The sequence below is a fragment of the Lathamus discolor genome, chromosome 3 (assembly GCF_037157495.1).
Source record: "Lathamus discolor isolate bLatDis1 chromosome 3, bLatDis1.hap1, whole genome shotgun sequence".
NCBI lineage: Eukaryota > Metazoa > Chordata > Aves > Psittaciformes > Psittacidae > Lathamus > Lathamus discolor.
In genome coordinates, this window is record NC_088886.1 from 48,354,232 (window position 1) to 48,381,726 (window position 27,495).

At 36.6% G+C, this 27,495-nt stretch overlaps 1 protein-coding gene across 1 annotated transcript in view; it reads left to right on the top strand.

The window, feature by feature from the left end:
* The window catches only part of CDC73 (cell division cycle 73), a 110,756-nt gene extending 86,052 nt beyond the window's left edge, over positions 1-24,704 (top strand). The window contains exons 11-17 of the mRNA XM_065675056.1: positions 3,950-4,007; positions 6,734-6,769; positions 7,211-7,298; positions 16,293-16,454; positions 18,471-18,571; positions 22,024-22,165; positions 23,265-24,704. Coding sequence (XP_065531128.1) covers positions 3,950-4,007; positions 6,734-6,769; positions 7,211-7,298; positions 16,293-16,454; positions 18,471-18,571; positions 22,024-22,165; positions 23,265-23,301 — 624 coding nt within the window. The 3' untranslated portion in view covers positions 23,302-24,704. The remainder of the gene's footprint in view (positions 1-3,949; positions 4,008-6,733; positions 6,770-7,210; positions 7,299-16,292; positions 16,455-18,470; positions 18,572-22,023; positions 22,166-23,264) is intronic.
* The last annotated feature ends 2,791 nt before the right edge of the window (positions 24,705-27,495 follow it).

The following is a 27,495-nucleotide window of genomic DNA, read 5'->3' on the forward strand; positions in this document are numbered from 1 at the left end:
TGTCTGAATTTTTAGGACAAACACAAATTCTATGAAAGTGTAAGGAAGAAAAGAAGGTGCCAGAAGCGTAATTGCTAGAGTATACAATAATAGTCTAAGTCAGTTGTCCTTCAGGGTGTGAGGCTCTTTTATTTATTTGACTGTAAGAGGGAATCTGGACTTTTTCACATGTACTAACCTATTTTCTGTTCATGCATTAGCTAGCAAACCCAGTGGTTGTATGTGTTCAGGTAGGACAGTGCTGAATAGCAGAAAACATACACTAAAATAAAAACCGGTTATTTTGTAAATATCTAATACGAAAGGAAACATTACCGCTGACATTGAATGTATGTACAGTGGTGTACCTGTGAATGATGCAATTAAATTCAGGAAAGTATGAAGCTTTAGGTATCTTTTTTCTGATTTTGTTGTCAGATTATTGCTTCTGAATGGTTAAATACTCATGTATTTAATGTAAATCATAAGTAAACTCTAACTTCCTATGGTAAATTAGTACAACCAACCCAAGTAGTATGTTTTTCATTAAAATACGATGTTAAGTGGTTGTCTTAAAGATTTGTATTTTTCAAATTACATGGGTTTGTTACTAAATTAGTTTCAGGTCATGAATATTCATCATATACTCCTTAACAGTCTCAGACAGCTTATGCATAAGAATTAGGTGTGTCATCTTCGAGTGAAACTGTTAAGTGTTCAGAAACTTTGAGGAAATGAATGTTCTTTAAATAGCTAAAAAATGATTTCTGCTGCTTGTGATGCTTAGGGTACAGCTGCACAAACAAAAACTCCTCTAACTGGAGTTCGAATTTGCAGTGTGTTAGTTACTTAAGAGTAATTCCTCCACTAAAAACTTCTCATCGGAAGATTTGAAGTGTCTTACTGTGCTCTAATTGAGAGTGCACCAGCAGCACCTTGTGTAGCTGAATGAACCAATGATGAAGTTTACTCTGTCAATTTTCTTTTCCTGTGAGAAATAGCATAGTTGTCTGTGGTTATGCCTGCTTTGTAAACAGAGCTTGTGTCATAAATCTGTGCATTGTCATAGGTAAAACGTATAAGTCTGCCAAATGCTTTTGAAAAGCATTAATGTTCTATCTTAAGGTAACATCTTTTATTTTCAGGGCAATGTGAAATGTTAGGAAAATTATCCTGCTATTGACTTCACTACTGAAAGCAGGTTTTCTTCTCCACTTTGTGTAACTTGTCAACCATCAATGCTCTGGGCTTCTGTTTTTTCCTTATCTCCGTAGTATACTTTTCTCGTTACAAACCATTTAAGAAATGTGGGGTCAAAATATAAATCCGTTTCTTTTGCTACATTGTCTGCAGTTTTTATGTAATAGGAAGTGGTGATTAGGTCACTGGTAGCCATAAAGGGAAAAAAGTTGTGGATCAGTTACAAAGTATTGATGTTATGCCTTCAGTTAGGTGACAGTTGAACTTCTCTGCTAAGATGCCAGGATATCAGGAGCTGTGAGCAGAGGTTCATCCATGAAATTATTACCATCTAAAGCAGTGATTTACAACATTTAAAGCTGTGACCTCCATTTATTGATTTGCAGTAACTGTTCGTACAAATCAAAAGGTCAGAAACATGGAAGTGGTGGCTGTCCTTTGTATCTACTCATTTAAATGAATTTATTTCCTACCATTAATCAGATATTGATGTGATCTTTTTATTTTCTTTCTTTTAATGTGCCGTTGTTATTTTGGGATTGTTTGTTCGTTTGTTTCAGTTGCAGTGTTCTCAAAGCCACTTTCTTTGAGACTTCTGCGCTAAGTTTCCAATTAATCATTGCAGAGAAGGCATTTCAGAGGAAAGTGTGAACAACTCTCAAATAGATAATTTGACAGTTATGTTGTTAGGCTACATTGTATGTATATTATGGTGCTTTATGGGCATTTTGATGAAGAGAAAAGTCCTAAGCACAAGTGGAGACCAGAGCAAGGATTAGGTTATAATTTGGTTACAATTCTTTCTAAGAATTTCCAAAAACTTTAGAAGGTCTGAAGCAGTTCCTGACTCCCTCCCTTCATTGCATCTGCTGTAGGACCTGCAGTGTCTATTCAAGACACTGGAGGCACAGAGTAAGTGGAAGTGAAGCAGAAAACTTGCATTACTGATTCTGTAGGGAAGGAAATGTATTACATGTGGGACTGCAGACAGTCATAGTTAAGCATCAAAGTAAATTGGATTTGATTTAGAAAATTAAAACAGCATCTCAGAAATTGACATTTCTTTTGCTTGATGTTCTTCTTTCCATTTCATGAGGTGCTGTGAATTTAAGGAAATGTCATGTGGGAATTCTTGGTATTTCTTCAAAAAGTGTAATTAGTGCACCATAGGAACAGTCTTTTCACACAGAAAATTACATTTTTCTACAGAAACAGGTGCAAAATGTTTTATTTCCACTTTCTTGGTAAAAAGGCAGTGTTTCAAAAAACTGCTATTTAAATGGCAAGGATTCTCTCAAAAGTAGTCAGCCTTTCCTGCTTCTCTTCTTTTAGTGTGGCATTTTGATTTTTATCATTTTCTGAATAATTATTGTCAAAGGACATTGGCAAAATACCCTTTCTCAGATGCCTGAAAAAATAAGTCTTAAAATAACAGTTACTGACTCAAGTGTCCTACATAGTTGTTAGCATTTTAATAATAAGAAAAGAGTACAGCAGAATTTGGAATTAATGCATTTCTTGCAATGCAGGGTTGAATCCTTATACTGTCAGTTGGAGGTTGCTGACTGGAAAAGCTGTGTGCTTTACCAAATGTCAGCTCTGGTCTGTAGTAACTAAGCATGGGTGGATTTGACTAAAGCTCAGGGAATAAAGGTTCTGGGCAAGTCTGTGTTTTCTAAGTGCTTGTCCAGCAATCTTCTCTTCTAATTGTACTTCACAGTTCTTGAGATAAAAACAGTTCTAACTTTCATGGTGGAAAGTTAAAAGCAGTTTGTTCAGTGTTATTTAAATCATGGAACTTGATGCTACTTGGATGTAGTGCCCTGCTGATAAGCTTTTTTATTTGAATTACAAAATGTACTGTTGTTTTTGCACGGACATACAAATGTGGTAATGCTATATTGGAGTACTTTCCAACAGGTTTTTCCCAGAGTGGGATCTCTGGCTTTTCCAAGTGTGTCACAGTTGTAGTATATGCCTCACCTAGCATTTAAGTAATTTTCAGCTAAAATTCGTGGTTTCATGTTAAAAGGTTTTCTGTCAGCTTTGCAAATTGAAATGGCTGGAATATATAGCGAGCTTTCATACAGTGTTAGTAATATGTGTTTTGTTCAGTGAGTTTTCACAGCAGTAGCTGAGAACAGAATTTGTTCTTGCAGGAGTTCACTGTTGCTTTGGAACCAGACATGTGACTTCACTGTTCTCTTATTTAGTGTGTTGACTCTGCAGAGTTAACCAGTATAAATAGTTGTGCAGGTCTTTTGTTTGTTACATTAAGGTAATTGGATAAGGCATGAGCAGAACTAATTATCACAAGTGGGCTATTTCTGGGCACCGAAACTCTGAGATGAGTGCATTGCAATTTCTTAGTCCTAGTTTTGCATCCAGAGTATAAACAGGTCTTGTTTTGAAATTACTTTAGCCAGTTGCTTATATTGACATTCCTAACCCTTGGTGAAAGTTATCATAGGTAAAATGAAGCAATACTGTAAATAGGAAAGGTTTCTTCGAATGTAGAAGTTTCTGAATGGCATTTGATGGATAAAATGTAAACATGTAAAACCTTATAAGATTGTCTGTTATCCCCAAGTCTAAAGTTGAATCTGTAGAGTTCTGAATATTTTTACTGGGTTTGTTTTTTTCTTCTGTTTAATGGAAACCTATTGCCCTAATTTTCATTATGCCCTCTGTAGCAATTTGTTCATTTAAAAAATCCATGTACCTGTCAAGAAGGTCAGCTGTTAATGTTACCTCTTCTATCTTTTCAAAGGAAGGTGCTTCTGCTCGCAAAACACAAACGCCAGCAGCACAGCCTGTACCACGACCAGGTAAGGAGTTCTACTGTCATTTGTGCTTCTATTCCAAGTAAGTGTGACTTTCAAAGAAGTGCTATTTAAAACTTGAGTTAGCTGAAGACTGAAGTGGGGATAGTCTATTTGTGGTCCTTAAGTGCGTATGTATTGGAAATAACACATAATTGTTTGGTTCATGTTATACTGTGGCACTTGGGTTCATTCTTTTCAATGTGTTGCCTGATTAGCACATTGAAAGGATGTGCTAGTGAAATTAAAAAGTGACGAACTTGGTTGTCAGCTTGATAGTTCACAAATGCCAGCTTAAATATATAATAAGAGCTGGTTTTAATACTCCAATGAGAAACAGCCTAAATAGAAAAGCTAATCTCAAAAAGAAATAAGCTATTACTTCTATTATTAATGTATCAGAAATAAGTCTTTCTCCATATGCATTATCATTACTTCTTCACACTTCTTGGCATTTAAGGTATTCATAACGTGGCCAGAATCCTCAACTGGCTTTTTAATTCCCAGTTGGAAAACTTTAGCTACCGAGTTGGTTTTATATGTCGGATTGAATCTCAAATTGAGATTCAAAGATAGTATGATGAGAAACCCTTAGAGTTTTTTGGAGAGTGTAAGAGTACAGACAGTATATGAGAGGATTCATGTTTCCAAACAGCTATGTGCATATCTGCACTTAGCATACTATGAGAGTTTCTGGTTGGGTGGAAGTAAGTCTCAAGTGAAGGGTGTTATTTAAGAACAAGCTGATGTTATGAAGGTATTGAAAAGGGGACATTTTGGGTTTTTTGGGAGCAAAGCTGGCTTTTAAAATGGATATACTCTTCATAAAAGTACTGCTGGAGTACTCCATATTCTTGTTAGGACTACTAAATGCTTTCAGGGTGTTGCCCGAGATTTATTAGTAGGACTTTATTTTAAGACTTAGTATTGCAAAAATTATTTTTCCCAAAAAATCTATACTAATATTGCATACTCTCAGCATACCTAAATGCTGCTGTGCACAGATTCTTCTGTTTGGTTATTTTGGTACTAGGAAGGTCACGCTGCCTGTCATACTTACCTTACTAGCCCCATTAAGCATAATCATGCAAATGGGAGTTGTCAGACAGCAGTATGAAAAGGGTAGAAGTAACAAAGACAGAAATCTGTCTGACTTGTCGCAGGTTCCTACTGCTACCTGTTACTTCATGGGCATTAACTGACAGAAATATGTAAATTATATAGGTTATACTGATACTGCCCTTCAGTAAGGCCAGTATAATCCATTGTCTTGCCTCTATATTTTGAGTTGAAGAGAGAATAACGAAGTATAGACTGCAAAAAGTATATACTGATTCATTCAAAGAAAATTTGGGCTTGAAACTTTTAAAAATACAGTTTAAAAAAGGCTGCTTTGCACATCAGAAGCATTACTTGAATTGGACAGAACAGTTGTAGATACTGATGTGAAAAAATATCCAAGATGTGTTTTCATGTTAAGATTATTTTTTCTGCACCTTTCTGCAGTATCAAAGTACAAAGCAGTCAAATTTCTTCCAGATGCTTTTCCCCTCCTACCCCGATTCCTCCTTAGGGCAGCTAAGGCTGTCCATGTATTTCAGGAACTTCTTTAGATCAAGGAGATACCTAGATAAAAAAAAATATATTAAAATATCATTGCATAGATAAAGTTTGTGTAGTTCAATATAGTGTTGCCAACTCTATCTGTGCATTTGACAGTGTCAGGAAGAGATAATTAAGGATGTGGTCTCAATATTTTAACAATGGCAACTATGTGTTTTGAATATTTATACTGTTCTAGGAAGTTTCGGAAACAGTTGGTCATAAATAAACATGAGCATGTTGGTGCTACGAAATTGGAAGTCAATTAATTAAATTTGTCATGCATAGTAGCAGTTAAGACTGGAGTTAGTCTGCATCAATCTTCCTACTGCTCACCGTTTCATGATATTTTTTTGTGTGAATTAGGATAAACAGATAGGATGATAATTATCCAGCACAAAAATTCTTTTCTCAAGTTAGGACTCCTGAAAACTTAACTGTAAAATGCTTCTTTGGAGGAAGCCAGGTTATTCAGTAGTAGTGCTGAAGTGAATTAAAATAGATGGCTGTTCCAGCTTGAGACTGAATTATCTCCTGTATTGAGGAGGTCACAACTTGGAAGACTGAAGTGGGAACGTTTTATTGGCAGGGTGTAGGGGAGAATTCTGTGGTTTTTATCTGGCCTGTATTGTTTGTGTGATTTTACTTGGTGGTTTGAGGTTTTTCTGGGGAGTTCAGCAGTCAGCTTTTGATTGTTGCAAGTTGTGTATATGTTATGGATCACTGAATCCTGCAGATGTCATGTGCAATAATAACTACTAATGAAAACCTGAAGGTCTGTAAAGATTAGTTTGTTGTGAAACAGTCTTCCTGTTGGTTCAGCACTACAGAACTTAAGATCTACAAGCAGGTTTTTTTTAAGATTGCTGCAATTTTAGTCAGTGTTGTAGTGCCCTGACTTTTTGAGGAGGTTGGAGAGGGATGACTAGTTTCAGAGTAAAATTAGGATAGATTGAGTCAATGGTCGTAACATGTTTCAGATGATCAAAAGCTGTTTGTTTTCTGTGAAAATGATCTAATGACAATACTGTGACTCTCCTCTGTTCACTCCTGCAACTAAAAACATTTAAGTTTTGCCTTACGATGCCATTTGAATTAATCATTCTGCTACTTTTTCTGTTTTCCCTCAGTTTCTCAAGCAAGACCACCTCCAAACCAGAAAAAAGGTGAGTCAATTTTAGATAAATGATCCTTTTCATTTTCATGTTAATTGTACCCATTCTATGTCTTGCTTGGAACCACAAGCCACAACATAAACAAGCTGTAGGATGCAGACAGCATTCTGTTTTGCTAACTATGGGTCCTACCCAAATTTATAGACTCCTGATAGAGGTCAGCAAGGAAAACCTTAAGGTTTGAAAATATTTAGTACAATTTTTCATTATTATTTTTCCATGATTTTGATCTGTTAAGCAGGTGGGGGTTTTTTTTATGTAAAGTTCCTTTAACGAAAAAAAACCACCAAAACCAAGGGAGAGGGGCGCAGGATGAGATACCAGTGATCAAAACCACAAAAAAAAATGGTCAAAACTCCAAAACACACACACAAAACCAAAGAAAAAACCCTACACCAAAACCAGCCAAATGTAACTCTGTTATGTCTACAGGATCGCGAACTCCTATAATCATTATTCCAGCAGCCACGACCTCTTTAATAACGATGCTTAATGCCAAGGACCTTCTGCAAGATCTGAAGTAAGTAGCTGATTAGAATGTACTTTATAAAAGCTGTTTGCAGATATAAAGGTATACAAGTACCAAATTAGTAATTAAGCAGGAGGAAGTATCTGTATCTGCTGTCTCCTGACAACCTAGTAAAGGATGAAAGTAATTAAAGCCTCTTGAATAGTAGGAAAAAAGCAAAAACTTACTTTCAGAGGTTTTGCACAGTTGTGACCTATGAGCTGAGTGGGCAGATTGAAAGTCTTACAGTACCATTTCTAATGTCCATAGTGCTTTTCTTTTATGTAATATTTATGCACACACCAGTCGTCAAACCCTTACAATGGAAGAAGACTTAGAGAAGATGAGCAAGGACAGTCTGCTGTGGAGCTCAGAAAAGATTTTGGGAAATGACCACAGTTTATATAAAGACAACCAGAGGCTGGCCTCTGTTTTAGATAAATGTCAGTATCAGCTGTGCAGGTCAGCTGGTTGTGTAAATAAAGGATTTTTTTTAAGCTAGCATACAACAAAAATAAGACTAAAGCATTGCCATCAAGTATTTATGTAAATTCATTCAGGGAAGTATTAACAAATTACTAAAATTTGTTTGTTGCATCACATACATGTTTCTAAGATTTACTTCATTATGGCTGAATGCCATCAACATTGCAAATTACTTCACGGTAAGACAGAACTCACTATTATGGTAAAAACAAACAAACAGCACCCACCACACTGCCCAAAAAATATATTTCTGCTTGTCCAGCAGATGATGGTATTTAGTGTTGCCTGTCAGTTATTACCAGTTAATTTTCCTGAAACAGGACTCATTTTCACAGAGAAATGAACTTTACAAACTGTCTACAATGGTATGTTAAAGAAACGGAGAGCTCTTTATTTCACCTTCAGCATTTTGCTTGTCCATTATGAGGCCATACACAGCTTTTTTTTTCCCTCAAAAAAGAGGCTATCCTTAAAAAGTGGTGCTACAGCTTTCACTGAGTTGCACTAGAATTCTTTAAAATTATGCTGCGAGATACCGCTGTCTTCTGAGCTCCAGCTATTTCTAATTCCGAGATTGCTGCTGCATCATCAAAGAATTCAGTAAGCATACTGGACTCTTAGTGCCTCTTCTGAAATATTTAATGGAAGAGAAGGCTGGCTCTTAACATTATAGTTTAATGTGCAAGCAGTTACTGGACTGACGTAATTGTATTGATGGAAGGCAGATGCAGGGACTGTGAAAATGAAGACCTTATGCCCACTGTAGGAGAGGATCTGGTTCACGACCATCTTAAGAACCAGAACATGCACAAGTCCATGGGACGTGATGAAATCCATCCATAGGTCCTGAATGAGCTGGCAAATGAAGGTGCTAAGCTGCTGTCCATCATATATGAAAAATCATGGCTGTCCAATGAAGTTCCTGATGAGCAGAGCAAGGGAAATATAACCCCCATTTTCCAGAAGGGGAAAATGGGTGACCCAGGGAACAACAGACCAGTCAGTCTCACCTCTGTGCCTGGCAAAATCTTAGAGCAGATTCTCCTGGAAGGCATGCTAAGGCACATGAAAAACAAGGTGCTCGGTGGCAGCCAGCATGGCTTCACTAAGGGGAAATCCTGCCTGACCAATTTGGTGGCCTTCTATGATGGGGCTACAGAATTGATGGACAGGGATAGAGCAGCTGACGTCATCTACCTGGACTTGTGTGGGACAGTGTCGAACGCTTTGCACGACATCCTTGTCTCTAAACTGGAGAGACAACAATTTGATGGATGGACCACTTGGTGGATAAAGAATTGGCTGGATGGCCGCACACAAAGAGTTGTGGTCACTGTCCAGCTGGAGACTAGTAACAAGTGGTATCCCTCAGGTATCAGTGTTGGGACCGGTCTTGTTCAACATTTTCATCGCTGACATGAACAGTGGGATTGAGTGCGCCCTCAGCAAGTTTTCCAATGACACCAAGCTGTGTGGTTCAGTTGATATGCTGAAGGGAAGGGATGCCATCCAGAGGGACCTCGACACACTTGTGAGGTGAGCAGATGCCAACCTTATGAAGTTCAACCACAACAAGTGCAAGGTCCTACACCTGGGTCGGAGCAATCCCAGGCACAGCTACAGATTGGGCAAAGAAGAGATTCAGAGCAGGCCTGTGGAGAAGGACCTGGGGGTGCTGGTCAATGAGAAAATGAACATGAGCCAGCAGTGTGCGCTTGCAGCCCAGAAAGCCAACTGTATCCTGGGCTGCATCAAAAGGAGCGTGACCAGCAGGTCGAAGGAGGTGATCCTGCCCCTCTACTCTGCTCTTGTGAGACCTCACCTGGAGTATTGTGTGCAGTTCTGGTGTCCTCAACATAAAAAGGACATGGAACTGCTGGAACAAGTCCGGAGGAGGGCCACGAGGATGATCAGGGAACTGGAGCACCTCCTGTATGAAGACAGGCTGAGGAAGTTGGGGCTGTTCAGCCTGGAGAAGAGAAGGCTGCGTGGAGACCTCATAGCAGCTTTCTGGTATCTGAAGGTGGCCTATAGGGATGCTGGGGAGGGACTCTTCATCAGGGACTGTAGCAATAGGACAAGGGGTAATGGGTTAAAACTTAAACAGGGGAAGTTTAGATTGGATATAAGGAGGAAATGCTTTCCTGTTAGGGTGGTGAGACACTGGAATGGGTTGCCCAGGGAGGTTGTGAGTGCTCCATCACTGGTGGTGTTCAAGGCCAGGTTAGATGAAGCCTTGGGTGGGATGGTTTAGTGAGAGGTGTCCCTGTCCATGGCAGGGGGGTTGGAACTAGGTAATCTTAAAGTCCTTTCCAACCCTAACTATTCTGTGATTCTATGGAGGATGTTGCTTGTTTACCTGGGATTTTAGGCTTAAGTACAAAAAAATCAGAGCTACAAGCCCTGGATTTTATATCTGTGTAATTTGTGCCTTTTTGAGGTAGGAATAGTTAGAATAAAGCACCTATATCTCATATCTAAGGATCTCTATGCTAAGAGGCCTGCAGTGTTTCCAGCTCCACTGGGGCAGAGTTACACTTAACCTCTCAAGACCTGCCCCAAGAGGAGTCTGATAGAGTGCAAAGAACGTGATCCAGAAAAAAATGAAGTTTAAGGGTTCGAAGGAGGACACTGGTGTAGTTAACAGGTACGAAAGACACAGTGAATAAGGTGTGTTAATGAATGAGAAGTGCAATAGCAGAAGAGCAAAATGTTAATTTAGCCATAGCAGTTCTAGCATTCTTCTAGTAAATATGCCACCTGGCCTGTAGGTTTTTTGGGGGGTTCGTTGTGTTTGTTTGTTTTCATGAAAATTTATTGAGGTACTTTGTAGGAATGGCTCCAGGGTTTGTTTTTACTGTTCAGATATGCAGAGTTTAGAACTAGTTTTGCTGTCGAGTGTGATTGATAGATAGGTGATGGTTTTCCAAGGAAAGAAGACTTGCCTAATTTCTGCTTCTAAGTCACTGCTGACTTTTAACCCATTCACCACTCTCAGCTAAATTTGATGGAAGAGTAGAGATTTGGAAGACGCGTGTCATTGCTGCGAGTTTTGGTATAAGGAAATATTGTCCACATAGAAAAGACACACCCAAATTAATATTCCCTGCCTTACCCGGGCTGAGGAAGTTGCAGGTAGATTTGAATTTCTTGTATTTTTAGAGGTAATCAGATTGCTTTTATTAGCCATCAGAGAAGATCAGTGATAGAGCACAAGGAGAAGGCATTTTTGGAGCTGGAAGAGTAAGAGCTATTGCAGTGGAGACTGCAAAGAAATACGGGAGAACCCTGGGAGAATGAGGGCCCCAGGGTTGCATGGAAGCTTTGATACATGTGACATGGGCTGTTCGTAGGCCAGCCTGTTCTCCCATGTCTGATACCCAGGACAGCACAGTTCTGTGAAGTGTGTGATAATAAAGAACATTTAGGTTTCATAAATAAAACCAACTTTTATTATTCCCTCCATTTAAATGTTTTTTTTGGTTGGTTGATTAGTTATTTGTAAACAAAATAAGGAACCAAGTTAGCTGAAATTATAATGAGAGATCAAACTGTTTAAAATCAAAGCTTAGAGTAATAGCTGGGAATTCCTGTCTGTCAGTACAGGGTTTTTTTTGTCTAGGATGCTGGATTTTCTTTTTATAAGTAACTGCACTGCAACACATTATCACTTTGGGTATCAGTGGCTGAAATTTTAGGATGTTTGTTGTAAAAAGGGTGGTCTTCATTCAGTATTATGGCATTAAATTCAATTGTCAAGGACTGAAAGAAGCCTATTAATTATGACAATGATTTTAGTAACCTTTTTCCTAGCTTTGTAATATGTTGGGGTTGTTTTCCTTGTGAAGTTTAGTGGTCATATGTATGATGCTTGGCATCTTTAATTCATCACTGATGTTATGCTTTCTTTTGAAGTAGAAAATACGGAACACAGAAAAGCTATCATGAATAAAATGAAATATATATATATATATATATAGATAAAGTAGAAGCATGTTGCTGGTTTAAGATTATTTTTTTTAGATACCCGATTTATCTTTTGGATATATTTGTTGCAACTTAGATTTTGTAAGAGGACATTTGTATATGTATAATTGTAACATGTACACTTAACATGCTATATAATGCAAATATTCTCAATATTCTTGATAGCCATTTTTTTAAAGGCTGTTTTTCTAGGGAGCAAAGTACAAGATAAAAATGGAGATTTTTCTGAAATATTAAAAAGATATAATTTCTTTTAAAATCAGAACTGCAATATCTTGTAGTGTATTGTGAATCCTCTTAAAATATTTCATATGATACACTTTATTCTTTTATCATTATCTGAATGCAACATTAGATAATTGCTGTGTAAAATCTGGCTTTCCAGATGAAGTATTTGAGCATATCAGTTAGGCTTATCAGGCAAGACTTCTGCTTTCCTTGGAACAAAAGTGAGGCAGGAATTATATCAGCAGATGTAAATGATTAGATGATGATTATGTATTTTTATTATGATGATGTTTTCAGTCATGATGTGCTTCACCATATGTGGCCAGACAACTCACTGAGATTTACGTGGCTTTGATATCGAGCAAACTATCTAATAGATTCAGGGATGCTGTATTAGAGAAAGAAGCTTTGTTCTCTTACGAAAACAGGTGTATGAAGCTTTTGATACTGTAATGTAACAAAAATATTGAAAGGGTTGTAAAAATAAGTCCTAGTTCTAAACACAATCCTATGGGTATTACAGGGATCTCTGTTACTTTCCAGCGTTGGAGTTGCCTTATTCTCTTTTCCTGCTTTTTTCACTATGCCTGACTTAGGGGCTAGAAAGTGCTAACCTGACTTCAGTAAAAATGTTTCAAAGTTATTGCTAGCAATTGGTTTGCAATTAGAGCCTAGGCATGCGTAACTCGGACAGTTCAGCGTGCTTAGTATCTTACTAGTTATTTCCCATAATTTGATTTTAGTCAGTTGCTTGCCTGTTACCTTAGGAAAGGGACCTGCTGTCTTTATAAAGTGAGAGAGTGCACCAGGTTTTATGTGGATAATGATTTTGTCAATTAACAGCAAGAGAATTGAGTGCTATTAGTTTCCTAGTTGGGGTATAAGAATGGATTCTAAGTAGTTATGGAATTACTTTTTTTTTTTTTTTTTTACTGGGAAATAGTAATATGAAAAGTCATTAAAAAAGTAAGCTTCCGCACAGCTGGGTTTCAGAACACATTTCTAATGATTTGGGTGATTAAAAAGGTGTGAAGTACAATTGTGTAGTTAAGCCAGCCAATATAGAATTGTGGCAAATAATTCCCAAGAGAAGATGAGGTTTTTGGTGTTTTCTTTAATACTCAGATTTTTTAATCTTGACTTCTCTGTTCAGGTAGTGATGGAGCAAGCCATGATTATATTTGTAATCATACCGTAATTTTATTGATTCTCAATTTCTGAGCACATGGCTTTTATTATGCTTACTGAATCGATGGTTCCCAGAAATGCTAGCATATAGTTCATAAACTTTCTTCAGACTGTCATTTATTTGTGTACTGTTTGTGTGCTTATATGTAAGTGTTTCTTTTAGTGCCTTTGTTGTGGCAGTCGTCTTATCTACTGTTCCATGTGAATCTGCTTATTGATTTTTTTCTTCAGAAAATTCAGATATTTCATGTTCTGTCTTTTAATAAATGTGTTCAGAACCATTTAGATTTTTACAGTAAATAAAACTGAAACTGTTGTCTGGAAGGTACATGGCTGAGGCACAACTGAATGGTGCCTTACTAGCTGTAACACACTTTCTAGCTGAAATGGAGAGAAACTGGGAATCAACTACTGTTGAAATGAATTCATAAACGTAGAAATATTTAAAGGTAGAAGTAGAATTGAGAACGCCTGTTTCACCCAAATTTGAAGGGTCTCACGTAGAGTGGTGAAATTGTTAGGCTCTGTAGAATAGCAACATTGCTTCTTGTCTAACGTGGCAGGCATGGCTAGGTTTCCTGTTTCCATTTAAAATGTGTTTGCTTCCTCACATTTACAAATTAAACTTAAAATGTGACCTTTTAGGCTGTTGTTCATTCAGATGAATATTCAGTTATCACAGTAATGTATGTATGGCTGTTTGGGTATTATTTACATATTCTGTAAGAGTTTGTTCTCATTTAGTGCATGGGACAGGTAATAAAGAACATGATTCTTCTTTAGCTCTCTGCCATTTTAGGTAATCTTGGCTTTTCATATAGACCTTGCCACTCGGGTAGAAGGTGGTTAGGAGAAAGTTAGGGTGTCTGTAACTTTTAAAGTTACGGAAAAGAAAAAAAATAAAATCCATTTTCCAGCCCCAATTCCCTAGTTGTGATTGCTGAGGAGAGACTTATGAACGGTTTTCTTAAAAGCTCAAGACCACCAAGCAAATCGTTATTTTAAGTTGCAAAATACAGATTCATATCAGTTGTTATTGGGAAACCAAAGCCTGCAGCATGCTGGCAGGCCAGGTTATTACGCGTGTTCACGATTAAAGTTGCACCTCACTTTCGAGTTTTTAAATTAGCAACTTGACTAGAAATACTTAATTCTGATGCCATGTTTGGTAGCTTCTACCAAAGTAGAGCTGTTTTCTGATTACCTCAAGTACTGGTGGAGTGACTTGGCTTTTAAAAGTATTTTTTAACATTTTCTTAAATAATATTCTAGGTGGCCAAAGTGTACTTTCCCCAGTGTATCCTGTACAAGCCTTTTTGTCTGTATTTTCTGTAGAATGGTAGTGTTACACATGTACTACACAGATAAGCATAATTTTAGTGATAGCTTATCCTCTAGCATTTGTAGTGCTTTTTTCTGTATTTACAGTGCTAGCCAACTTAATGTGCAATTTATAGTCATTTGCAGGTTGTTTGTTGGTTTTGTTTTGTTTAAATTTTCCAGTGCAGCTGTACACATTTGGACTCATGCCTCAAATTGGTTGTGACTTTCTGTTTTTTTGAAAGACTGTTAAATCATGAAGACTATAAGGGGCCTTCATTTGTTTATTTTCGCTAGGAAAGGAAAATAAGTTTTGCTTGAAAATTTATCAACAGTTTCCAAGTGCTGCCTTAAAACATGTTTGCTTGGGGTTTTCCTCAAGAAATGCTGGCAAAAACAACTATTTTCAAGTTCTCTGAATAATGTACATTTTTTTTCACACTCAATTTTTCATTCCCTTCATCTCTTTTTCCAGCAATAGAAATGTGGTCTGCCTGTTCAAGCACATTCAAGCTGGGTTTTAATATTCAAATAGAAATAGGTTGAAGAGAACAAATAGAAGTGGTGTAAACAACTTAACTGAAAAATGCAGTAAACTTTTAAGCAGCACCATCTGTACTATAATGAAGAGAAATCTTACCAATTGTGTATTGTGCTTTTAAAATGTAGCAGCAATACTGGTGACTTTTGCAGTTTAGTGAAACATAGTGTTTCTTTGTATCAGCAGTTTTGGAAATTAAATGTCAGTGGCAAACAGTGCAGCTGGGTGGTTCTGAATAGAGTATTAGGAGGACGTAGGTCTGAGGCCTGCTCTTCTGCTAGCCTAGTAGGTGATGCTGGTCACATCACTTTATCTTCTTATCTGTTTGACATAGGCTTAGTTCTATAAAATGCATGATTCTGTTATCTTTCCTTTTGATAAAATCCCCAGAGATTCATCAGTAAAAAGGTTTATGCTACTTTCACATTTATGTTGCCAATTTTGAGAACTGTTCTGTGTATTTTATTTTACTATTGCAATAAAAAAGTGACTCTTGAAATGGAATTGCATTTGGTTTTTTAAGTTGAGTGCTGAAAGATTAAAGACCCATAATTCATTTTGGGGGGTTGCATTTTAAGCATTTCTTTTTCTCATACGGAGATTGCATAAGACATGAGGATCATGTTATCCTTATTTTCTGAGCACTTAACTACCAGAGAAGCTATTTAGAAAAAATCATAAATCCAGCATTGTAGTATCATACATCTTGGTAAACAAATGACTGATTGATAATGTAAAATCACAATCATCAAAAAAACCCAAAAACACCTCACTGAAAAAAACTTCCTGTCCCAAAACCCTGTCTTTCTTGAGAAAACATAATTCTAGTGGTTCCAAGAGCAAGAACTCCAAAATTTGCTCCTAGAATCAATTGTTTCTTAGTGGCGAAGCTTTCCCATGTTACCCTTGATCACTAAAAAGAATGAGTTATGGCCATTTAGCAGGTTGTGATCTGGCCGATTATTTGCAAATTTATTGGGTAAGGTCTGCAGGGAGTACCCCAAATGTATAAGAACAGGTCAGCTGTAGTTTTGAGGAAGAGAAGACCTTTTAGTATGACTGATTTTATAATCTTGGCATATGAAACATTATTGTATTTGTTGTTCTGAATGTGCAGTGATGGAGGCTTGGCATAGTGAAAATGTGATGGCTTCAGTGACCTGTGCCTATAACGCAAAGTTCTGATAAACGTGTTGCTTTTCCTGCTGATTACATCAAATAAATTGCTTTTGTCTACTGTTTCTTTATTCCCCAAGATTTGTGCCATCAGATGAAAAGAAAAAACAAGGCTGTCAGCGAGAGAATGAAACTCTAATACAGAGAAGGAAGGACCAGATACAGCCTGGGGGAACTACAGTCAGCGTTACTGTACCTTATCGAGTAGTAGACCAACCTCTGAAACTTATGCCTCAAGACTGGTAAAATAAATTTCCCTTTCATAAAATTTCTTAACCAGGAGAATTCAGGGAGACCAATAAAATGTTACTAAATTTACTAAAAAGTGAATATATGGATATAACAATGCATTTGTTTCTTAACCATATATGAGTCTTTTTTTCAGGTTAAAATAATATGAAACTAAACTTAAATGTCTTAAGAAATTGCAACACTTCATATTTTAACAGTAAGACTAGCACAACTAATTTTATTATGTTTGCTGGAAATGTGTCAGAAATTCAAATAGGAATAGAACCATAGAATAGTTAGGGTTGGAAAGGACTGTAAGAACATCTAGTTAGAACCCCCCTGCCGTGGGCAGGGACACCTCACTAAACCATGTCACCCAAAATATTTATGTTAACTTCTAGTTTGTGATACTGTAGTATGCAAGTTGCTGAAATGTGAACTGAGAGGAAGAGCCCTCCTTTTCTTGTCTGCTTTCTGGATAAGAGTCTATTGGGAAGATATGTTTGCAGGCCTTCAGTGTCTGACATTTTAACTTCTTTAATACTTCAAGAAAGAGAATGCATCAGACAGTAAAGGCTGAACTTTGATTTCAGTATTGAATCAGATTCATTGAATTGGATTCAGTGGTGGAATCTCCTTCTGAAGGGAGAGCCCCAGTTGGGGAAAGGGAATCATAGGTAGCTTTTTTAAGAAAAAAACCTGGAAGCAGATTGTTTTGTCTGAAGCCAATTCTTCAATGCTATAAAAACGCTTTTCCCATTAAGCGGGAAAATTCTAGAGAAAAATCTTTTGTTATTTGATGTAATGAATTAGGTAACATTTTTATTTCTTCCTGCCAAGTGTGAAGATTTTGGGCATGCTCTTTGACATTTTTGGTGGGTTTGTAACTTCCAAATTAGATTGTAATAGTGAGGAATACTTTGAAAAGGTCCTGTTCCCAAATTAATTGTTCTCTGTATTGAGAACTTGAACTTATCAGAAATCCATGGTTTTGAAATTCTAAAGGGCAGACAGCACTTAAAGGTTTGATCATTAAACAGTTTAAGAGCTGTCTGTAATGGTTCCTAAGGTGCTTCTGACCAAAGAGATGAAGTGGGATGGGTTTTCAGCTTGATTTTATCCAAGGGAGAATTAGGTATAAGTATCTAGAAATTAACATGTCACTGCTTTTCTGTTCTGAGGTTTTTTGGGATATTTTGGGGTGGTTTTTTTTCTACTGACTATTACAAAGCCTGCAGCATCATTTTAAATGGCAAACCTTTAGTCTGTCTTAAAAAAAAAAAATAATCCCCAAACCAAACCAAAACACCCTAAACTCCACCTTCATCATTCTTTTCCCTTTGAGATTTGGTAGATTTAATGATGAATTAAATTTGGGGATTAGGGAGGTAACTATTTATTGTAGTAGCTAGAGGCCATGGTTGGATGATGTAAATGTTCAAGAAGAAGATCCTATATGGGAGGTCATTTTTTCTTAAAGGTGGGGGGTTTTTTTTTATTTATTTTAATTTTTTTTTTTTAATATAAAAGCTTCCTCTTCATCACAGATTTATTTTCTTAGACAGCAGGTAGCAGTTACATACTCTTACAATAAATGATGCCCTTTGCAGAAATTTATCATTTGTCTCTTCTAATAAATTATTAGAGAAGTACTTCACAGTATTCAGAATAAAGGCTTTTAAATTGATACATCTCAGTTTACACTCTTGTTCATAAAAGATTACCTCGAAAATGTTGGAGCACTTTTTAAGACCCAAGTAGTAATGGCCAGAAATAAACATGATTTTACCTCTTATAAATGCAGCACGAGAAACTGAGCTGCATTCTGCAAAGGGATGGAGCTGTAAGTCTGGAAAAGTCATTAATCTTTCTTTTCTTAACAGCTGTGCTGGAGGTATGGTGGTTAAGTGTGCTATACTGCTGTTAACAAAATAAGAAATTTTGCTATAGTATATTGTCTGTTTAAGAGAGTGTGTAATTTAAGTGTTGAGGGCCATCAAAACTTCCATCTCTTTCTGTGTTCATAGGGATCGTGTGGTGGCAGTGTTTGTACAGGGTCCTGCTTGGCAGTTCAAAGGCTGGCCTTGGCTCTTGCCTGATGGATCACCTGTTGATATCTTTGCAAAAAGTAAGGGGGATTGTTGTTCTGGTTTTAAGTGTTTTGGGGTTTGTTACTCAATTTGGGTTTTTCTGTGGGGTGTTTATGTTTATGACAGCATCTTGTCCAAGTGCTGCTGATTGAGAAGACGGGGCTTTAGGTCTCTGCACCAGTGGCAGATGTGCCCTCAGCAATTCTGTTGTTCTGACTTGTGAAAGCTCACAGAAATCTCAAAGCTGTCATCTCTAGAAGAGGTTCAGAAATAGGTAATGTATAAATATACTTTCTAAGATTCTATAAAACAGTGAAAACACAATGTGTAGCACCTCATAGGTAACAGGTTTACAGTCTGATCTCAGATTTCATTGCAAATTTGAACAGAGGATTCATCACCTAGTATCTCACTCAGAGGGCTTTATGAATATTATCTGGTGTCTGACAAAAATGTGAAAGTTTAATAAGATACAAATACTTTTAAATTGTGAGCTGGATGTTACCACTGTAGATCTGAACAGGTTTTTCTGAGTTATCACAATTACACACAATATACTTTGAGATACGCTGCACTTTACTCACTCAGTTCACTCTTCTGACTGCAAGGTGTGCAATAACGTCTAAAGAAACTGTTACCTTCTGTTCTGTTACTTCATTGTGAAGCTGCCTTGAAAAATAGACCTTTTTGTAGTGTCTACTGTTTTCTGAGCTACAGCTTTAAAAACAAACAACAAAAATTCCCCAATAAACTAAACAAAACCCAAGCAAATTAATGCATACACAGAAAATAAAATAAAAAAGCAACCGCCCCAAGCGCAAAAACCACCTTATTTGAGTCTCTTGTCTTCTAGTCAATGATGAGGAAACGAGTTTCATCAGGTTTTATGTTGTGCACCTATTTGGTATGTGAAGTAGAAGCTGGAAAGAGAATGGTAGTTTGGTAAGGAGGAAAAAAAAAAAAAAAGTGCTGGACAGAAGGCTAAGGATGTTTCTGTGAAGAAGGAAATAGAATGAGTTGCTTAAGGGGGTAATGAGAATGAGCAGGGAGAGTGTGAAAGAGCCTGAAAGTGAATGTTAAGTAAAAATATACCACCAGAGACAGTTTAACAAAGAGATTAATGAAAGAAGAAAATAACACTTCAAAATAAAGAGAGAAAAAGGTAATTGCAAAAACCAAGCAAAGAAAAATGCTATAAACTCTTTAAGGTCTAGGTAGTTATTTGCGTGCTAGTACCTATTAGTTTGAATTTTACGTATATGTATAGTATATATATGTATAGAGGGCCACAGGAATTATTATGACATGCTTTGACATTTTTCTAAGTCTTCACTATGCCATAAGATGAAAATCATAGCCTGCGTAGTTCAGTCTGAAGGTGTGCAAATTCTTATATTTTTCAAGTGAAAGAAGAGTATCAGTTCTTGTTTAGCTCATGAAGATACATTGAAGTGGACCTTTTTAATTTAAGAAATGTATTCTGTTGTTTCACAGTGAGGTATTTGTGAGGTACTTTGCTGATAAGAGTATCTCTGGGACTTCTCCTTATGACTTAGCTCACTCAGAATAAAATAGTGTACATAGAGAGAGCACAGGCAACATCAGGATGGCTGTGCGTGTTCACCTTTTCATGAAGTTATTGCTTTTCCCATATTTATAGTCTTTGGTACTCTTCATAAATGGGTGTTTCTGAGATCTGCAACAGCTCATTGTTTCATCTGCAGTTTGCATTTCTTCATTTAAGTCACTGGTCTGTAGCGATTAACAAATATTCAAAGCTTATTACTGTCGTTTTGGAAAACAAGCAGGTAGCTTACCATAAGGAATTCCTCAATTTGTATTGGACCAGAGCCTGTCAAAGTGGTTTTATTCGTTCAATTGATATGCCACTTAGTATTTTGTTAGTTGAGTCTTTAAAATTGTTCTCCTTAGTTTTCTTTACACATGGTCGAAGTGTTTAAAGTTCACGTTGCAAGCAAGCTTGTATTTGCATTTACATGTCAGTGTTTGAGATAAAATTTTAAGTGACGTCACTTTAATCACAAATTAAATTGATTAAAGCTTTACAGCAAGAACATATATTTAAGTTTGGATACCATTTTAAAGGTCTTGCTGCTAGAGAACTTAGTGCACTAATAATAATAATAAAGATATATAACGATAATAGTAAAGTTAGTGCACTTTAATACTGATTTATTTCAGATGCAGATTTGGATTGTCTTCTGCTCTGTATCATTTAACCTTAGCACAGAGACTCTGTCAGGTGTTGATTAAGTGTTCGGTAAATGCATAGCCCCAGCATATCTTCCTTTCCCCAGAGTTATTTTAAAACATGCAACATCATTTAGCAAAGGTAAATGATCTGTATGCATAGGTTTTGTTCCCAAAACTTGGGAATTTATGTGGTAGTGGCACAAGACAGATGATCACTTCTTGAGTTAATAGAGAGGAAAAAACCAGCAAGCTGATTTCAGATACCATTCTAGAAAGCTTGTAGGTGTATCATTGCATATCCACCTGTATCTGGAAAAAGGAACTAAGGTTTTTGTGGGATTTGGGGGTTTTGGTTGTTTGTTTAATTATTATTTATTTCAGCTATTTGGCTAAAATTGAAGGTGAATTTTGTGAAACTAAAAACAGAGTGTAGTACCAGAAAAATGTCTGACTGTGGCATTAAAAATAACTAGTTTCCACTAGCCTGCTTATATATTTCTGCTTTACTTCTCCAGTAATAACCAAAATAGAAAACACATCTAATGGGTTACCAGATAGGAATTGTACAAGACTTAAATACTTTGCACTGGATTATGTCAAAACTATTATTTGGCTAAGGAAATGAAGAAGAATTGCAAGAAGATTTTAATACTCACTGTGTTAATGCCTGGGCTTTACATAATTCACATGTGACAGTACTTCCCAAGAGCAAAATAACTGTTAATATTTTACCATTTTTAACCTGAGTAATCAATAGATCAGGGAAAAGTGGCAGCTATAAAATTTCTCACAGTGTTTCATGTAGCATTTGGGGATTACACTGGCATTCTGCTAACAGTCTTCTATACAGGCTTTTGTGAAATAGCCATGCTTCCTTCTCACTGGTCTCAGAAATGGCTTTTATTTCTTGTTTTTTCTTAATTCTTGGATGCGTCAAATATTTTCAGGAGGATCATCTTTGTTTCCCAAGGAAGATGTGCTTGAATTGGCAATGAGTTTTTGCTGTTCTTGTGGAATCTACGCATCTAAAAATAGGGGCTGCCCTTTAACTTAAACCTGTAGTATCAGGAGAGCCTGATACTAGCCACCAACCGGTATATTTAGCTCAGTTCCCTTTATTAACTGGTCAACTTTCTTGGGAGATGGGGGCTCATTAAGTTTCTTCTCAGGCTCTATTCTGAAAAAAGAGCAATGTGATTGGAATCCTTTTTGATTAATAATGAAACACTGCAGAGTCATCATGTTTGTTTACTAGATGTTTTCCTGTTTCCTATAGTTAAAGCTTTTCATCTCAAGTATGATGAAGTACGTCTGGATCCAAATGTACAGAAATGGGATGTAACAGTGTTAGAACTAAGCTACCACAAAAGACACTTGGACAGGCCAGTATTTCTACGCTTCTGGGAAACTTTGGACAGGTATGTTTCCTATTCAAAATCCTGTATGCTCATGTTTGTTGAGAATGAAGAGTTACGGCAGCAAGGGAACTGTGTACAACTTGAACATTGAACAATGTTTTAGCTTGAAAATTCTGCTTGTTTAAATTTTCCTTGACGATATAGTTAAATATACACCACTAGACTTTATTGCGAACAGTAAATAAAAGTGTAACATGCATGGATTTTAAGGAAGGGTAGTTACTTTTAATCAGTGATTAGTACCATGATTCCCCACATCCCTTTAAACAGACGGAAAGGACTAGAGAACAAGCTAGTTGGTGTAGAGCTCCCCCAGCCCTCCTCTTGGACTGCAGTTCTGAGCTTAAAAGCTCTCCTCCGTCCTCTTCACATCTTACTAGATGACAGTTTTCCAAGTACTTACCCCTGCCTTCCGTGAGAAGCAAGGGATGGAGTGGCACCAGCAGGTCTGTGAAAAGCAGCATTGTTTCTAACTCTACTTCTTTGTGGTTCAGAACCCTCTCGGAATAGGAAGTTCATTGCGATAACTTTTCATGTTATAGAGAAGAAAACTTTCTTATGAAGCACTTGAAGAAATATTGAGGGAAAGGAGAAGCTGCTGCGTTTCATGAATGTTCAATATTTTCATGCTGATTGCACAGCAAACTGCTTGAATGATTGAGTGAACTTCAAAAAGGAAAATCCAGTAGGAATTGTCAGAATAATTCCAACCGTCAAACTTTATATGGTTTCTTACTAAAGTCTCATCTAAACTATATTTCTGAATGCCCAGAATGAACTACAGTTGCCTTCAACAACAGTCTTCCAATACTAGAAGTCGTGTGATGCCTTGGTAAACATGCATTTTCTTTGAAACAAACAGATGACTGTCTTTCAGTGTGCCAAATATTGTAGGCCAAATATTGTGTATAATACCAGACCTATATGGCATATAAATTACACATTGTATCTCTTTGGCCACTTGCCAGCTCTCTAAGAGTTTTGTTTTAACAAAGTCTGGGCGTGTTGTTCCTTGGAGTAAAATTTCTATAAATACTGAAAGAATAGTAATGTTGTCTTCTGTTGATTTTTTTCTTTTTTTTTTTTTTTTTCCCCCCAGGTATATGGTAAAGCACAAATCTCACTTGAGATTCTGAGTCCTTCAGCTGCCATTTGTTTCCTGAAGTATGGATTGAGAAAAATGAAAGGGGCTCCAGTTTGGAGACCAGAGCTCGCACTATATGATATGTCAAGAACTTTACAGACAAGAAAGGGTCACAGTTTAAACTTTTTATAAAATCTTGTTTGGATGCTTCATGCTATGGCAGGTTGATACCTGTTGTTCTTCAGAAGCAAAGGGGTTTTGCTTAAAACTATTTTTTTAATGTTGTTAGCCTCTAGTCTGCAATCCAAATTGTATATTTTGATAGCAGCAGTTTCTTCTCTGTTTTGTTAAATTAGCCACATTTTTAAATGATGTGTTTTGTTCCTTATTAGAAAATAGATTGATCTTCACTGCAGGTTAAAAATGTGTGTGTGTGTGCGCGTGTGCACACATGTGTGTATATATGTGTGTTTGTGTGTCTATATATATAATGTATAAAACAAATCAGACACACTTACGCACACATAGATGTTACCAGGCTTTCTAAACCACTTAGCTTCTGAGCTTAGTTTTGGTTTTCTTTGCATATTGTTTCACTTACTGAAAAAATTTTGTTGTGAATTATATTACGTTTTAGTCAATAGGACTTAAGAATTGAGCAAAGTGAAAATTGTTTTGGATAAATCAACATGTCAACCTGTATATGTATATTCTGTCAGTCTTTGTTGAAAAAGGGAAGATGAAAAATCTAGAAAGACTTTTTTGGGTTTGTAATGTCCCAGTTTACTAAATCTTTAAACTTTGTTATAGGAATACCTTCAAGTCATGTTAATTTTAAATTGCCATTCTCCACACAGGTCTCTTTATTTAAACTGAAAGTGTGCATGTGTACATTCCCATATATCAAAATGCCTTTACATATGAGTCTAAATGTTACCTAGATTAAACAGTGAATAGAGAAGGAGAGAGTTCGGATTTATTTTTTTTTTTCTCCTGAAACAGCCACCACAAGGAATGAATAATGTTAACTTCTTTGCATTTATGTCTCTAATACCACCTCTAATACTATTTTCTTGTGACAAAAGTAGCCCAGGCTGTGTTTACAGGAGTTGTAATTTTCTGAGATGAGTGGCTAATATGGCCTTCTAACAGTCCTGCATTGGAATAGAAAATGAACCTACTCCAGTTACCAAAGAACAATTTGCTTGATCTGCAGTACAAGGCCAGAAGACCCTGGTATTTGTATGAATTTATGGTATCTCTGTATCTATTTAATAATGTTAAGTTCATGTGGCATACCAGTGGATGTAGAGAAAGATCAAATACTGTAATACCCGCATGAATTTTTCTGCAACACAAAATACATGTTTATATTCCTGTTCTTGAAGTTCCAAACCATGTTTTCTTAATATACTTTATGTTTAAGGTTTGACAAAAGTAAAATGTTCTATCCTATTCTTCTTTAGTTTTGCTTTTTGATGTTACCTTCATTTTTAATAAAATCAGAAGGCACATCTCCCTAAGAGATTTCTAGAATGGTTTCTGAAATCTGAGGACTGTCAGGTCTGACTTTTAATTATGTATTTCCATCGCTGCTGTATCGAGACTTTCTTTTTTTAAGTGGTCTTAATAGAAATATAAAAAAAATCCAAATCTCCAAACAAAATTCTCCGGTGACTCCATGATTAGAAGCTGGCAGTGGCTTTTTAAATGGATTCTGTGAAGTGACTGAAAGAGCAGGCAGTACAGAAGTGCTAGAAGGACTCCTATTTGTGTGGGCAGTTGGTCAGTACCAAATGACTGTTTTTCTCCAGTCCTTAAACTCATTATAAATGTATCCATGTTATACATGAGTGAACTAAAACATTCAGTACTTTGTTTTAACCTGTGCTATAATTAGAAAAGCTGTAATGGCTTTCAGCACAGCAATCACAGTTATGAGGAAGTGGTTCAATTTAGGGTTCATTACTGCTTTAAATAGTGGGATATCATGTATGAGGTTTTAACTCTCAAGCATTTCCTATTAGAAATGTGTTTGGGTTTTGTTTTGGTCCCCGTCCCGTCCCGTCCCGTCCCCCCCCCCGACTTATTCAGCACTTCAGGGCCCATGCAGTTTTCAAGAGACTTCTACAGTGGGCAGCAAACTTTTAAAGCAAATTCTGAAGAAATGTGTGCTTCATGTGCACTGTGGCATACAGACTGTATAGTGGTCTTCAAATAGGCAAGATCCAGTTACGTTTTTTCTGTCCTGTATTTCACTTTTGTTTTAAACACGTGTAATCTTGCCTCAATTATTGTATACAGGTGATGGCTTGATTTAAATATAAATTTATGTATATACTGGGAGTAACTTCTCTGAAACTAGTGAAGTTACGTAGATGTGAAACTGGCAGAAGAACAAAATCAGTGACATCTTTGCATGAACTGTGACATTTTTATGGGTTGAGTGTAGACCTTTAAAATCATAGAATTTTGTACTTGCAAGCAGTTTACAATACAAGTTGTAAAATATGTATTTGTGAAGGAGTTGGCACCTGATAGTGCATATTTTTGTCAGTCATAAAAGCAGTGATGTTTATAAAATGAGCCATTTTGCAATCAGATTCCTGCTGACATTATTGGAAGTTTAATTAGGTTGTCAGAATAACGTTCCTGCTGCCTTCATAAATAACTGCACACAGGTTATGAAACTACTTGGACTTAAAAATTTAGCCTTACAACAGCATTTTCCAACACAGCTGGAATTTTAGACACTTATGTTATGCTTAATTTATCTACAAGTTAATGTAGAGTAATAAAGGAACTAAGAACTGAGGAAGCTGGAGGATCAGACATCTGTTTCAGTGAGCTGCATTCTCCTTGTTGAGTGAACTGGATGCACTACTTAGAGGTGTATAGAGCATGTAAATTGTACTCAATTAAAATGCATAACTAAAACTGAGCTATTTCACTGACTGTAGTTTATTAACAGTAGAATGTTACTAGCATTGGAATTGGATGTCAAATTGGTTGTTTCTATTAAACATCTTAACTGTCATAACTCTACCCTGTTTCATAAGTACAAGGTGAATGAGATGAAACAAGATATAGCAAGATGAAAGCTGTTTTGAAGTCTGTTATTGGGCTCCCTTACTGTCAGCAGGTGATTATTTCTTTTAGTAGCAAGGTTATGGGGGCCTGTAGGTATGTCTGAAGTAACGATTTTATACTAAAAACTAAAATGCCTATGATTTATACTATTTGAGCTTTCTGAATGCTACCCTGAACAAAGCAGGTAAAGGGGGAATTTTTTTTAAGGTAAAATATGGCAACCACAGGACTTGCATACCTGAATAAACTGCAGATGAGCAGCCTCGATTGAGTAGGCTCAGCTGTTTAGTTATTACCTGGAAATTTTTGTAGGAAACTACTTTCACAAATAGGTACTAAAGTCAGTGCTAGAGCTAGACAGTTTATAGAACTGTTCTGCAACGCTGTAAACCTTTTTATTTCTGAATTCAGAAGAAAATGTAGATAGCAGATTGTGCGTTAAGTTGCCCTTGATCATAAACCAAACTGGTACATTATATGTGACAGATAAGCCTTTATCAGAACAGCAAATTTGGTTTTGGCATTCATTTGATATGCAGTCAGGGTATAAAATATTACCATTCTCTTCAGGGACCTGCAAAAGTAAGTTTTATTAGTACAGCTTTCATTCTTTTGCTGGTGAAATATGCACTTGGTTGCTAATTCTTGCAAACACTACACAGACAAAAAAAAACCCAAAACAACCTTGATCAAAAGTAATGGCTTAATGATTTAAAAATTTAATGTCATGAATGCATTTTAATTCAACAGCCATAACTAACGCCAAGTACTTTATTAGAGCAATGTGTTCATGAAAGTTAAAATCCCTGCCTGAAGAAGCTGTTGGAGAAGTAGTTCAGCTTATGTGTGGAAAAATGTACCACAAACTGAGTTCTCCAAATGTCATATTCCAAGTTTCACATTTGTTACTTGACTGATTTTTTGTTTTTTTTAAGAGATGGCAGTTGTGCTTTTGTTTGCTGAACAGCCGTGTACTTCAGTAGCAGTTGTGTTAGTTTACCTTTGGTTTTGTTTTGCCCTAAGACAATACAGCAGTTTTGTGATTGAAAACAAATCACTTCATACTTAAAGCTGTTTAAGTGGAGTTCATGAGCTTGACAAAGATGGTTTCTTGATGGAACTGTGATCCAGTGGGTAACATGGAACCCATTGTTCA